Consider the following 15,434-nt stretch of genomic DNA (forward strand, 5'->3'; position numbering starts at 1 on the left):
TTCAGAAACCCATTTAAATCCAAGACCGACTCTGCAAATAAACAACTTTTAATTCTAAAGCTTACTCAAAATTACGGCAACCCAAGTTAATGTCATCTTGAAGAGAGAAATACTTCTAAAGACTTTTCGTTGCACTTGTTTGTAAACTTGTATACCAACAATGGAAGAGAAAATTCAAAGGAATGACAACAATAAGAATGAATTATTGTTGAATAGCTTGAAACATTAAACTTGCTTCCACTGTGAAACTATCCAAAGGAAGGCATGACTATAGCTACTATAACAATAACTGCAAATTCTGTTGACATAAGCAAACTAAATTATCATAAACATTTTTTGAACACGTCCTGATAGCTACCTGAATTATTTGAAATCCAGAGATCAAAGAGTAGAATAGTTTACTGCCCTAACGGCCATCTGTCCGTCGAACTATGTGCCCTGCCCACTGCTAGTTCAGTGTCGCAATCATTTGGGCTGTGTCTGTGACTTTGGTTCTCCTACGGATCTCCTCATTTCTGATTCGAACTCGCAGGGATACTCCAAGCCCCTCTCCATTGCCCTCTGAGCGACCGTGAGTTTTCTCATCAGGCCCATAGTTAGCGACCACGTCTGCGTATCGTAAGTCATCACTGCAAAGTATCTGCGTATCGTAAGCAGCACAAACTGGTTGAAAACCTTCGTCTTCAGACACTGTGGTATTTGGGACGAGAAGATTTTACGGAGCTTTCCGAATGCCCATCCGAGTTGGATTCAACGAGTGACCTCTTTCGCGAAATTGGAGCTGCCTAACTGGATTGTTTGTCCGAGGTACAGTACAGTTCCCCAATTGTTATGGGAGTAGGTGCGACATGGACATTTAACATAATCTTCGTCTTGTCCATGTTTATTTTGAGACCTACTCCATGGGAAGCTGTATTGAGGCCATCGAGCATATGGCTTAAGTCTCCCATGGTCTCTGCCATGATTACGATATCGACTGCGAATTGAAGGTGAGTGATGTATTCGCCGTTGATGTTGATGCCCAGTCCGTGCCAGTCCAGAAGATTAAAGACATCTTCCAACACAGCGGTGAACAGCTTGGGCGATATGACATCGCCTTGTCTGACTCCCCGCTGCAATCGGATAGGCTTTGGGATCTGATCCTGGAGACGGACTGAAATGGTGGCCTTTCTATACAAACACTTCAACGCTTCGATATATCGGTAATCAATGTGGCACCTCTGAGTACACTGAAGCATCGCCCAGGTCTCGATCGAATCCAAGGCTTTCTCATAGTCCACGAACGCCAATCATAGTGGCTGGTTATACTCCTCTGTCTTCTGTATAACCTGCTGCAGCATATGTATGTGGTCTATGGTGCTAAAGCCTTTTCCGATTCGTGATACACGTGATTGCCGGAAAAGTTTGATGAGTGTGGGGGCAGCGCAAGACCGATTGTCGTGGATATCTTTGGGGGAGGCCTTTGTCGAATACTGGCCTGAGTTTGGGTCACCTTAATAATACCCACCTGATCTACAGCTCGGTTGTCTTACTATAACTAATTCAAAACCTCTTCTTTATGCATACATATGCCAGTGGGAGGCTCCTTTGCACAGGTACAACTAGATTATGGGTAAATTTATTGAATTAGGCGTTACTTTGCGGAAATCCATAATTATACAAATGATTTAAGTTTTCTTTAGTGTTAATTCCTCCAATATTTGTCTTTTAAACAATTCGACACGTGTTTCGCCTCTACACGAGGCATCCTCAGAACGTGTTGTCTCGCCATAATCTGGCACGAGACTGTCTTTACTCAGTATAGATTATGGGTACCAACAACGTCGTCTATTTCTGCCGTGAAGCAAGTAATGTGTAAACATTACTGTGTTTCGGTCTGAAGGGGCAAATGAGACTTGACAACTTTCTCAAGGTGACGAACGCAGTTGTAGTGCCACTCATAGTTTTTGGGGTATTTCAAGAATCCTGAGTGGCACTGCAATGGGCAGGGCATATCAATTACCATCGGCTGAATCCTGCTCGTCTCGTCCCTTTTTGTCATAAAAAAACGCACAACCTAGCTGTGGAATATGTTTCCTAGTGCGGTGTTTCCGGCACGATACGACATGGCACCTGCCTCAAAGTCCGGCAATACTCCTGTGATTCCTCTGGTGTTGCAAAAGGATGTGAGCAACGCTTATCACATAATATCAGGAGATCATAAAAAAATAAACACCACCATAAACCAATGCCACTGAATTGAAATGACGACAGATTACATATTACCCATATTCGTAACAAGTGTTTCACAATAACTTCAAACTTGAGCATAATATTTAAAAGTAGAACTAAAGATTTAACATTTTTCACTTAGTATCAGGGAAATGAATGTAATGTGGTCAAGGTGTGGCGCTTATTCATCCGTCATTTTGTGATGCGTTATGAGGCACACGATGCCGCTTGTGAACAGATGTGCCACAGAAAAAAAAAACAAACCTACTCGCACGAGGATATAATTAGTTTTACAGAATAGAGTCGGTCTGGAAAAGATTATTTTGCATGGATCGTCGATCTTGTAATCCATAGACGCATAGATGGTATGGTATAGGGATTCCTGTTTCCGTCATTAAACCCTTTAGTTGGGTCCATTTTGCTGACTTCCCACAGTGACCTTGTATTTATTAAGGTTTTGTCCGTTGGTTGGCCACACCTACAAATTTTAAAATTACTCGACTGACCGTTTCATCAATTGCTTATTTGACGGGTCACACGGTTTTATCACTATATAACGCCCACCATAATTCGGATATGGTGTCTGTTTAAGCTGATGTGTTAGTTTGGGTGATAATGCAGGTATCGTTTCTTTCGACTATGTGCAGCAAGTATGTAAGGAAAGCAACGACCGCGACGGAGAGATGTGAGAGGTGAGACGGAGCCACAATGAGGTGCCGTATAACGGAGGAGGTCGCCTCCCTTTATTCGTTACTCTAAGCCCGCTCTTTTGAGACCGAACAGATTCACTCGATTGCATACCGGTACTTTGGTTTGGAACGCTAAGTATATTGTGTTATTTGTTCAGCAATAGTGCGCAAAATGACGACAATATGAATAAATTAGGAATCTCACAGTGAAAAATTATCGTCACATTATTTTTATTTAAAAATACAGCAAATTTGTTATATAAGATTTACTTACCGGTACAATACAATATTTTGATTGATGTAGTTGCAGCATGGACAAATTTTCGCAGTCATGAGCGTGAAACAACTAAAATACACCATATTTTAGTTGTTTCACGCCCGCCATTCCGATTAATTATACCAAATAACTACTACTGTGTTGAGTTAAAAGAGTGGCAATGGGTTTCTTGCCACTTCTTCTCATTAAAGGTTAACCCTTTCCGAAGTGGCGTTAAATATAAAAAGAAATGAAAACATTTTGATATTCATAAGTTTAATTTCCTTGACCTACATGAATAAAGTGGTACTGATTTGATTTTATTTACTTACTCGCTATTGGTCTATAAGTCGCCTGTTAGCCGACATGTTAAGCGCTGTCACTTCTAGTACCTTATTATTTATATTTCTATGAAGTACACCCACTATTATTTTTAACACATATGGCAGTACTGTACAAACATAAGTATTTCGGTTCTTATTTCGGTCAATTGAAGTATGTAATACTGAATCTTATCTTTTCAAATCATATCAGATATGTCTCCAGTATTGGGTTTTTAAGAATCCTGAATCCCTAAGAAGCCGGAACACGTCCACTGCTGAATGAAGGCCTCCCCGAAAGATCTCCACGACGATCGGTCCTGCGCTGCCCTCATCCAACGGCAGATTTTGACCAGATCTCGGTCCTCCTACCAACACTGCGTCTTCCGATACATGGTCGCCATTCGAGGACTTTACCTTTGCCGGTGGGGCACAGCGGCCATCTGTCCGTTGAACTATGTGCCCGCCCCACTGCCTCTTCAGTTTCACCATCATTTGGGCTATGTCAGTGACTAAGAGTTCTCCTACGCATCTCTACGCATGTGTCCAAGGTAGACGTACTCGTCAACAATTTCGAGAATACAGTTCCCAATTGTTACGGGAGTGGGTGCGACATGGACTTTTGGCATGATTTTTGTCTTGTCCATGATCATTTTGAGACCGACTCCTTTGGAAGCTGTATTGAGGCCACCGAGCATATGGCTTAACTCTACCATGGTCTCAGTCATGCTTACGATATCGTTAGCGAATCGAAGGTGCGTGATGTATTCGCCGTTGATATTGATGCCCAGTCTTTTCCAGCCCAAAAGCTTAAAGACATCTTCCAACGCAGCGGTAAACAGCTTCGGCGATTTGACATCGCCTTGTCTTACTCCCTAATACAGTCGGATAATCTTCGAGATCTGATCCTGGAGACGGACTGACATGGTGGCGTTTCCATACAAACTCTTCAAAACTTCAATATATCGATAATCAATGTTGCACCTCTGTAGAGACTCTCCAGGGTAAAAATTGAAACAACACCACAATTGTACCGATTTATATATTTTACTATAACAATAAGCGCAATATTCGTATACGACATTTTTTTTTATATACACTGTATCTGAGATTACTATAATATGAGACTTTATCACTCCTCCCTCGTTCCAAAGCATGAGGCTTAGAGTAGAAAAGAACACAATTTTCGGCGTAAATTTTATGAGCTGAACTCCGATTTTTAGGTGCATATCATCATGTTTCGATAGCTTGTGACTCATCGTGAGCTGATTGTCGGATTCTAGCAACTATTCTGATAGAAGACACCATATTAACTTATTAAATGCAGGTATTTTTAAATCAAGCTGAGGTAAAACCAATCAAAATATAATTGAGAAACTGATAGATAATCCAACTCCATTTTAATTTGCACACTTATGTATTCTTATTACCACATACAACGGCCAAGCCAAATTAACAGTTTTATTTAAGGATTGCCAAGGAACACAAAAAGCAGTTCTTGACGTCTTAACGTTCAGGATTTGCTAAGTATGACATTTATCTCTACTCTGTGGTATGACCTGAATAATTTTTTTTTTGTCTATAGCTAGAGTTTAAGACCATGGTAGAACTCGAAGACAAAATTTGCGGGCATGAACATTTTGTTGTAAAGATAGAATTCGTGTATCTGATATTTGTTGATTGTGTTCATCATGAGATAGTAGATGTATCCTTGGCAATAGTACAGGGGAAGACGGCTTTTATAGAACAAATACTTCCACGGCACGTACATTTTCATCACAATGCACTGATATTTAAACTTCTGCGTTCGTTTTTTTTCTAACAACTGAAAATAAATAAACATATCTTTAAATAACCTGTAACAAGCATTATAAATTGACTAGAGAGATACCTATTACAAATGAATATTTACGGCTGTTAACTTCGACCACATAACTTAATAGTTCCTAATGAAACGGACAGATGGCGTTAGCTTTCGGATACATCGCGCTTTCAGTTATTTACTGAACTTTTTTTTAGTTAATGAAATATGTTACTTCTTGAAAAGTGCCGCTTGCGCCACCTCCCCTTGAAGAGAAGGTTAGAGAGAACGCTGAGAGGGATCTTGCCCAAATCCAGTCACAGGTGGGGTGGTGCTTAGTGGAGGGTAGGCGCCATAGAGCAACCCTATTGAGAGTATGTTGTAGACTGTAGAGTTGAGACGTACTAGGCAAAATGCAATACTAGGTACGACGGTGACTGACTCAATAGTAACAGCGACAAATACCTGTTATAAAATACTAGTTGTTATTTTAATACTATCTTTGATAATATTATACTAGCTACTGTAGTGAGGCGTATATTTTTCGTTGTTTGGTGTTACTTGTGAGCGCCATCTATACGTATTACATAGTACTTTCTCTTGTGGTAACTTCGAATTTCAAAAGTTCTGTTTAGGTAAAGCTGTACAGACCTATTAATTATTCTTATAGTTTTGATGTAATAAAAATAATCATTATAATTTCGTATTCATTATGTTTCAATACTACCTATGCTTAAACAGTGATCCTTACCTAGTACACAATAAAAATGTGCCCTTATCATACGAATAATTCAACAATAAAGTAGAAATAAACATCATAAAAATATATTATTCAGTAGGTACTATCAAATTACCAATATAGGTTTTTTTCTTTCGAAGAGGTGAGCCGTATTTTCCTGCTCGTAGGCACAATATAACTGTGAATAAATACGATTACGAAAAATGATATCAGAGACAGGGTCTTCCATTTGAAATTTACTTCAATATTTTAATTAGGTACCTACCTATCTATTCTTAACAATAGTATGTTAAATAAATGTACGAAAGTGATGTACTTATCTATTATTTACAAATGTTTCTAAAAGAAAAATATTCAGTAAGCAATAAAAGTAAACAGGGTTTTTCTTATCCCATATATTTTAAAAGAATAGTTGAACCATAACTATTTTATTACCTATTGAATTAAAAAAAATATAACAGACCTACAAATCACACAATTATAGCTGTATCAAAATACTGTTAAAAAAATACCTACTAAATACTCCTAATTATTTGTTCAATAACAGGTATTACTCAAATATCAGTTGCTACTAAAATACTAGCTGTTATTAAATACTTGTTCAGTAACAGTTGTTACTAAAATACTAGTTGTTATCAAATACTTGTTCAGTAACAGGTGTTACTCAAATAACAGTCGTTACTAAAATACTAGGTGTTATAAAATACTAGTTGTTACAAAATACTAGTTGTTACAAAATACTCCTAATACTTGTCACTGTTATTTTTGATATCCTGTCACAGTGACAACCGGTGATATTTTAATACCTGTGACGATAAATACGTCTCATCCCTACTACTGTGGTAGGCCGACTAACACCTTTCCCTTTGTATGGGCGCAAAAAAAGTAGATTTGACTAAGTTTATGCATGGCACTAAATAAGTACCTAGCTGACAGTTGTGACATGTGACGATTGCAGTTAAAGTATTTAGCATTAGCATTATTTTTTTTATTGAAGTAGGCGTTACTTTGCGGAATTCCAGAATTATCTAAATGTTTTGAGTTTTCTTTAGTGTTAATTCCGCCAATATTTGTCTTTTAAACAATTCGACACGTGTTTCGCCTCTACACGAGGCATCCTCAGGACATGTTGTCTCGCCAAAATCTGGCACGAGACTGATCAGTCTCCGACACTAAAGAAATCTCAACACATTTGGATAATTAGCATTCTTAGCAACAAACACCAAGCCTAACCGATACTACTTAAGTAGTTATTCGAGATCTCCTTTTTATTCAAACCAAAAGTTACTGGATCAATAATTTCTAAGGAAAAATTATTCTCCCTGTTATTCTGTATGAGAACACGTCTTATTTGCTTAAGTGAGGACTGAGCAGCCAATTTTTATTTACGAACGAAAACAATTCAAATTTCGTGTAATTCTAACACAGTTCCTATCTCATGTCAGTCAAGAATTATGTCGTCTTTACTATTAAATAACTAGTTGACCCGACAGACGTTGTTCTGTATACAATAAATAAAATAATGTTTTTATATGAATTTGTCAATACTATATCATAACATCAAAAATTACTTCGTAAAATATGCATCCTGCTGTCGTAATGAAATTGTTTCACAGCAGAGCTGTAAAACCGTGCGTCAATAAATTCTCTCATAGAAATTATGTATCAAAGGAAAAACAAATTTTAAACTTTCTCTGGACTTCCACAAATAATTCAAGACCAAAATTAGCCAAATCGGCCCAGCCGTTCTCGAGTTTTAGCGAGACTAACGAACAGCAATTCATTTTTATATACATATATAGATTGTAATTAGAAGAAAATACTGTCAATTGTAACAAAAAATTCTTGTTATGTTTAAAAGCATTTAAAAATATATTTTATCTATATGTTTAAATTACTGAATGTGAATTAAATATAATAATTCTTACATAGATGTAGTTTACTGAAGACGATTGCCACGTCGGGAAGGTTATATTGACTGATTTAACAAAGTAACGGTTATTTTGTAGCTCCTTTGTACAATGACCAAATTTATAAATGTTGTTCAGGTGATCTGGAAAATATTGAACATTAATTATATACTTACATATGATACATCAATTTTTAATTATGTTTGAATGCCACAAGAATCACCACGGCTATAAAACTAACTTAACCTCTTAGATCATTTATACGTGTAGATAGACTGTGACAGCTGTGATATCATCGAAACAAATTGAGGTTAACTGTTAACCTCTTTTTTAAGCAATGCACGCACACTAACACAAAGTGGCATACAAATCGCGTGTGTCAGACATAGCTTGTCACGCACACTAAAGTAATAAAGCTGGCCTGTTTTCATCGGTTGTCTAGCATGGTTGTATAGCTGACTCGACAGACGTTGTAGAGTAAATAATAAATAAAATACTGTTTTTTTATGAATTGTCAATAATATTTCAGAACACCAAGAATTATTTTATAAAATATGCACCCTGCTGTCGTAATGAAATTGTTTCACAGCAGAACTGTCAAACCGTGCGTCAATAAATTTTCCAATAGAAAGAATGTCCATACAAAACAAATAATTAAAATAAAAATAATTATGAGTCCCAAATCGAAATAAAAACTATCCTATCTCTCAAGTTGCACTAAACTGTACTCCATGAAGTAATCCCCATTTAAATCCGTTCATTAGTTTAGTAGTCCATCGCGGACAAACAACGTGTCACGTAATTTATATATATTAAGATTTAATATCTAATAAATCCCTACTTAACTTCAACTGAAAAAATCTATACAGAAACAAAAATTATGACAATCATACAATTATACACACACACTACATGCATACTCATTTACAAGGTTTTAAATAAAAATATTTACACTAACACATCCTTCTTTAAAAAAAGGAATTTAACCAGAACTCTTACAAGAAGAGCTAGTCATATTGAGCTGCCAATGGTGAGAAGTAATTATGGAAAACAGACAATAACATTTGAGGGAGTTCAGATATATAACAACCTGCCCTCAGAAATAAGAAATGCCAAAACATTGACTTCTTTTAAAGCGAGCCTTCAAAGGCACATACTCAATAATTATGAAATGTTTCAATAACATATTATATAGGTTGTTTTATGTCTTATCTGTTTGCCTAACATTGAATTGCATTTTGTACCCACCATAATCATTGTTGTTAAGTACCTACTTTAATTTGTAAAATATTAATTTCTCATGTAAGTGACAATAGGTCTTAATGAGAATAAAGTTATTTACACCTAAGTAGACGTATAAATTTCAATAAGTGTTTTCATATAGATCTATTTTACTTAACGTGTAACATTATATTATTAGCTTCATTTGTATGTATAGATATATAAATATATCTATCTATTCATCTTTGTAACGATTTACTTGAAGATTTACTTCGTTTGTAGCGGTGAATAATTAACTTCATTGTAAAATATGTTTAAAGAAGTGCTTTTTGATTTATTAACACATAAGATGAATATGGTGCGAGTTATTAGACGGAATATGGAGACAATATCAAAAAAGTTTAAAAATAATTGAGATATTCAGCTGGGAAAGTAAAGGATTTGTTAAAAAGTGTGGTATCATCTCTCAGTGCTTTGCATAGTTGTTGAATACTGGGATAAAAATTTCGATCCCTTGTCAATTTTTGGAGGAAAAAACTAAATTGACTTCAATAAAACTGGGGGTTCTTAATAGCGCAAGATAAACTTCAAAGCCAACTCATAGTCTAACGCTCCTTAAGGTGCAATTCCGGCCACATATGGATTATTGCTCTTGTCTATGGTCTGGTGAAGCCAAACCAATTAACAGCCTGCAACACTAGAGTTGCTTGAATTTCGAGGGCTCGAATAGGTACCCTGTGAACGGTTTGATCACTTGGGTTTGCGTCCCCATATCGTTGTCTCTACGTCGCTGCTCTACGTCGTTGTCTCTACGTCGCTTTATTGTGTCTCTTTTATTTCGCATTTGGAAGAGCTATTTAACTACACGGAGTAAATTTTAGGTATACCTTCTTGATAGTACAATAAGTAGTGTTTTACGAAAAGTAACAATGACACACAACACACACACGCACACATGATCACACACACACATACTCACACACACACACACACACACACACAGACATCCTGTTTGTATAATATTTTTCTTTTGTTACATTATATTTTTATACTTAATTTGTGATCCCTAGTTTTTGGTACTGTTAATTTTAATTGATATGGAAGAGCGTGGCTTTCTGGCACAAGTGTTTCTTACATAATAGATGGTCACATCCACTATTATGTTTGTACCATTTTTGTTACTGAAATAAATATTTTAATTTTTTTTTTCATTTTCATAATGAATGTTCCAAAGACCTGTTTGGCCTTATCTCTGCCACCGAATTCCGATATCCCATACGCCACTTAGATTTAAATTTCTCCTCACTGACTGGATGTGGTATTCGGCTCGGAACTTTCTTCAATAAAACTGTAGAATATGCTTCCCTAAACCGTGTTTCTAGGTTGAAAAGACGTGGAAGTGCAAAAAGAAGTGACTGTTTCACGTTGATACAACTGCCCAGTATTCTAAGTTATATATATATATATTACCTACATCGGCGGCTACTTTGATAACTGTTTCACAATATATATTGAAGTAAAATGTACCTCGAGGTAGATTCTCATCAGAAATCGAGGGGATTAGTTCTGACATCTCATCATCACTCTGTCGACCAACCTGGTGTGACCTCATAGCGTACATCGCTTGGTTAGCAGGCACGGCCCTCCAAGCATTGACCACTTAATAAAATAAAATAAAAAATTAAAACTAAATAAAAATCTACATAGGTTGATAGTTTTAGCTATTATTTAATGCTCTCAATAATAATTGTTACTATCATTAACTTATATACATAATCACTATTAAATTAATTGACATACCGCCAGTTACAAAAAGCATCCAAGTTACTCTTTTATTAAATACTAGCTGACCCGGCAGACTTTGTACTGCTTCAATCGATAAATAAAATATCTAAACTTTTGTATAAAATAAGCTTAAAACAAACAAAAGGAATTCTTTTTTTACATATAATCTAGGTACGAATGAAATTTTATTACTATTTTCGATTAATTACACACGATATTCCTTACTTACAAAACAGAGTTTTCCTGAAATACTGGCTATTTATAAGGTTTCAATTTGATAACAACGACAATTTTAAACGATTATTTTAATTAAAATCGTTGTTTTTATTTGATTCCGAGCATTTTCGTATTTATTCCTTTTAAACCTTCTCTGGACTTCCAAATAATTCAAGACAAATATTAGCCAAATCGGTCCAGCCGTTCTCGAGTTTTAGCCAAACTAACGAACAGCAAATCATATTTATATATATATATAGATAATACCGTCACTGTCTTTTTCATTTAGACAGTCAAATACAGCTATATATATAATGAAACATTAACTTTTAATATACTTTCTGCAACCGGCGAATTATGATTTTAAAACAATGTTAATATTTCAATAAATCCGAAATCCGAAGATAGATTGATATCAAAATTAAGTTTGAACATCTATTATTTTCCTAACATAAAAAAATATTCTATTACTATAATATTAATAACCTTAATTTTGTAAAATAGAAATACGGATACTCACTTCTTAAAAATATTGTACAAATATATACACCTTTTTGTATGTCATTCATTGTGGACAACTTACTTGTAACTCAACGTTACTTTGTTGGCTGTATTCTCGTTTACATTCTTCATAATAAATCAAACAAACAAGTCATTTTAAAGTTTTATTTAGGATTTCATTTCCTGTTGTAATATAAACTAAATCTTTAACTTCATAATTCGTGAGTTTCTATAATAGTTCCTTAAGACATATTACATATTATAATAACATGTATTTTATTCTAAATTCCAGCGTACAAGATTGTAAATTAGTAATTTAGGTTGGATAATGTATATTACTTAAAGAGAAATTAAAGAGGGGACAAATGGGCATGAGGCTCACGACACGGAAAGTGATGAGACAAGACATGGACATCCGCAAAACCAGGGTTAAAAAGGGAATATGCTCTATTCTTGAAGGTGTCTGAGTCGTATCGGTTCGGGGAAACTGCAGCCGGTAATTGGTTTCACAAAGTTGTGTTTGGGTATTTCTAATGAATAAAATTGGAATATCTAAAACACTTCAAATATTTGAATTTTCCAAAACATTTTGCCCTTTTAAAATAATTATCTCTAAGTCAAATATAACTACATAAAATTTTTATTTTTATAATAGGCATATACCCTATTATCCCGTGAAGAAATACATCGTGCTATCCGCTGCTAATGCTTGAAATACTTTCTCTTGGTGTGCTACGGAACTGAGGTTTTACCAACGCGACCCACAAATTTCTTGTAATTGGGTCGCATATAACAAAATATACAAACAAGACGAAGCCCTGTAGCGTCGATGTCAGACAAAAAAGATATGACCAAATTAGGTTCTTGCTAAAAGAAAACAAACCAAATACCCATGTAAGACCCAACAAAAAGAATAAAAATATTGATAATCTTAACTGTGCTCCAATAAGGTCCATATCAGTAGATCGAACTTTGCCATCTGGACCTCGTGATATTGCACAGATAACTAATACAAAAAGAGTTATATTGATGAACAAAATTAAGCATATTGGTGCAACAATAGTACACATTAAGTAAATACCTTTTGGATAGCATATTGCCTGTTCATAGCACGTCATGGAATCGGGTATATAATTTTCTCTATCGTTTAATAATACAAAACCCACGGGTAAAACTGGTATTCCCCACCCAATTAATGTGAATTTTACCATAAATCTTGATGGTCTATATACACCGAACACCCTGACGTAACGTATGAATTGCAGAGAAGCAGCTATCAGCATCCACATAAAACTAGCAAGAACGGAATAGTGTAATAAAGCACCCAATATAATGCATACAACTCTCATTTTCTTGCGAATAATTCCATTTTCATCACCTTCACATATAGTACCCAAGTTATATACTGCAATTATTATCAAGGGTATGGCTATTGCACCAGTTAAGTTGATAAGAATTTTAGTGCCTGGTTTTTTCCTCCAGGCCTGAAAAACAGTTGCTGTAATCCATATACCCATAATACCTGAGAGAGACAAGAAACTTCCAATGAGCGAGATTATATTTAAAGTTTTGGTATTCTTCGGTATATTTGAGTCCTCCTCACGCCTTTCACGTATATTTATTAATTGTCCAAAATGTGTCAAATGATAACATTGACAAACCGTGGTATGGTTTACAGCTTGTACTAAATAACATCCCTTCTCTGACCAGTGACCGGGGACTGAATTTCCTTCTCGTATATGAAAGTCCCAATACCCACAAGATCTTTTATAAAACAGATTATTTACGCTTTTAAAAATTAATGTTATTGGATTTTCCAAATTTGTAATTAAACCAGGAATCGCCACACTTATAATACGGCTGTTGATAACTAAATTGTTAGAGTCAATTTCTTGAAATACTGCGTCATTTTTGAAAACTGTTATAATTATACGAACATCTTCGAGATTAGAAAAAATTCCCTCTGAATCATTTCTTTTATTGATTAGATTCTCAATCACTTCATGTGGTATCCATGTTGCGATTTCCAAATCTTCTATCATTAAGATCTCTTCAATTGTCGTATTTTGATGCAAGGGAATTATATCAACATCTTTAAAGTCACTTGAATAGTTGGAACTTCTAATTGCCACACCTGTAACATTATTGATATATGGGTAACATACTTGAATTATAAACTCTGGCTCTCTTGCCATTACTTCGTGTGTAATCCTAGCAGTTTGTGGTGTTATACAATTAGTTTTTTTAGTCAAGATTTCTATAATCTTGCCGATAGTATCTAGTATCACATTAGTGGAATTTAGCGTTTGTGATAGTTGTAAATATTTTTTATCAAGAATCATTATCCTATTCATTATCCATGCTATATTATCAATATTACCCATGTCTAATAATGTTTCGTTACGCTGAGCCACATCAACAATAACTGTCAATGATATAGAGAGGTAAAAGATGTCAGCTGGTATGATTATTCCAGTATCTGCTAAAGCTGTTCCTAGTCCTTGTGTTAGAAAGCGATAAGCAGCTTTTTCGGGGACATTTCCTGTTAAAAAATTATATAACAATGTAGTTGTAGTAGATGGTGAATAATTTTCCTTACATACTCCTCTAACATCTCCCCATGTACTTCCAGTGATATATGATCCATCACAAAGTCTCTTGACGGGTAAACCGTTACCTTGCAAGCAGAACTGCTTTGGAGCAGCTATGTGACCTATTTCCGTTAATTCCCAGTCAAGTATCATATTATCAGAACTTGATGTGACCGGCAAACAATATATGGAACTTGCAAGGTTTTCTAATGTGTAGTTATACTTTGGTAGTTCATTGTATGCAGTTTCATTTAATTTCTCATACAGTCTTTTAATATTCATTCCCTTGTCATCGTCGATATTACTTATTTCTATATGTAAATGAAAGATAACATGCAGTTTGTCTAATGCATAATCCACAATATCCATCGGCAAGACTTTATCAGCGTCAAAAATATAAGTTATATTTTCAACTAATTCATTTAAATGTTCATCAAGTCTTTGTTGTATTTCATGATCAGTGATAAAGAAACTCAATGCCAATGAAAACACGTGAACATCGTTTCCTTGAGGACTAACAATTATTTTTTCTGTTGATATCAAAGAAAAATTTTTTGTGTGTCCTTCACACCAGTATTGCGCGGATCGGTCAGTTATAAGATCGATGATAAACACGGTTTTTTCCATTAATTGTTCGACGTAACTATTGCTTCTCGAAACATTAATAAATGGAATTTTGTTTATCTCTATAACTTTTACAAATCCTTTTGCGTCAGAAAAACATTGTATACCTGTGTCGTTTTCATTGTATCTCCATAAACCAGATGGATAATAAATAGTCAAATACATTCTTTTATCAAGTTCATCATATTCTAAGCTAATCTCAGTTCTTTCAAGCAAAACTTGTGTACGACACGCCATACATGGAAAACTTTCATTGTACGATTTTTTGGTTAATTTTATAGAACCCTTATTATTCACAATTACCCTAAAGTCGGAAAAAAATGGTTTCAAAATGCTGTAATCATCTATGTCTGTATATATATAGTATGATGTAGAAAACCAACACCATATGTCATCCGATAGGTCGTAAGACTGCGCTATTTCTGTGTAAATATATCTACTTAAATCACTATCCATTCTGTCCCCCATCAGAGTGCAAGTATCTCTGTGAAAATCTTCAAACGTTAAACTGGTATTCCTCACCTCGATACCGAAACATATACTTTCATCAGGTGTATACCTTACACCATG

General features: G+C 35.2%; 1 protein-coding gene across 1 annotated transcript; it reads right to left on the bottom strand.

The window, feature by feature from the left end:
- Positions 1–9,966: 9,966 nt before the first annotated feature.
- LOC126966642 (adhesion G protein-coupled receptor E4-like) lies at positions 9,967–14,003 on the bottom strand. Its single transcript, XM_050810803.1, has 5 exons — positions 13,815–14,003; positions 13,088–13,244; positions 12,816–13,054; positions 12,402–12,584; positions 9,967–10,008 (listed from the first exon to the last, which is right to left on the bottom strand). Exons 1-5 carry the CDS (start codon positions 14,001–14,003, stop codon positions 9,967–9,969), a joined length of 810 nt encoding a protein of 269 aa, XP_050666760.1.
- Positions 14,004–15,434: the final 1,431 nt, after the last annotated feature.

This window comes from Leptidea sinapis, chromosome 10 (assembly GCF_905404315.1).
Source record: "Leptidea sinapis chromosome 10, ilLepSina1.1, whole genome shotgun sequence".
Lineage (NCBI taxonomy): Eukaryota > Metazoa > Arthropoda > Insecta > Lepidoptera > Pieridae > Leptidea > Leptidea sinapis.

Coding starts and splice junctions, on each gene's coding strand:
- LOC126966642 (XM_050810803.1), bottom strand. CDS start 14,003: ATGAATAGGATAATGATTCTTGATAAAAAATATTTACAACTATCACAA. Junction 13,245..13,814: donor AGCCAGAGTTTATAATTCAA/GTATGTTACCCA, acceptor AGGCGTGAGGAG/GACTCAAATATACCGAAGAA. Junction 10,009..12,401: donor GAAATTTGTGGGTCGCGTTG/GTAAAACCTCAG, acceptor TACTCCGTGTAG/TTAAATAGCTCTTCCAAATG.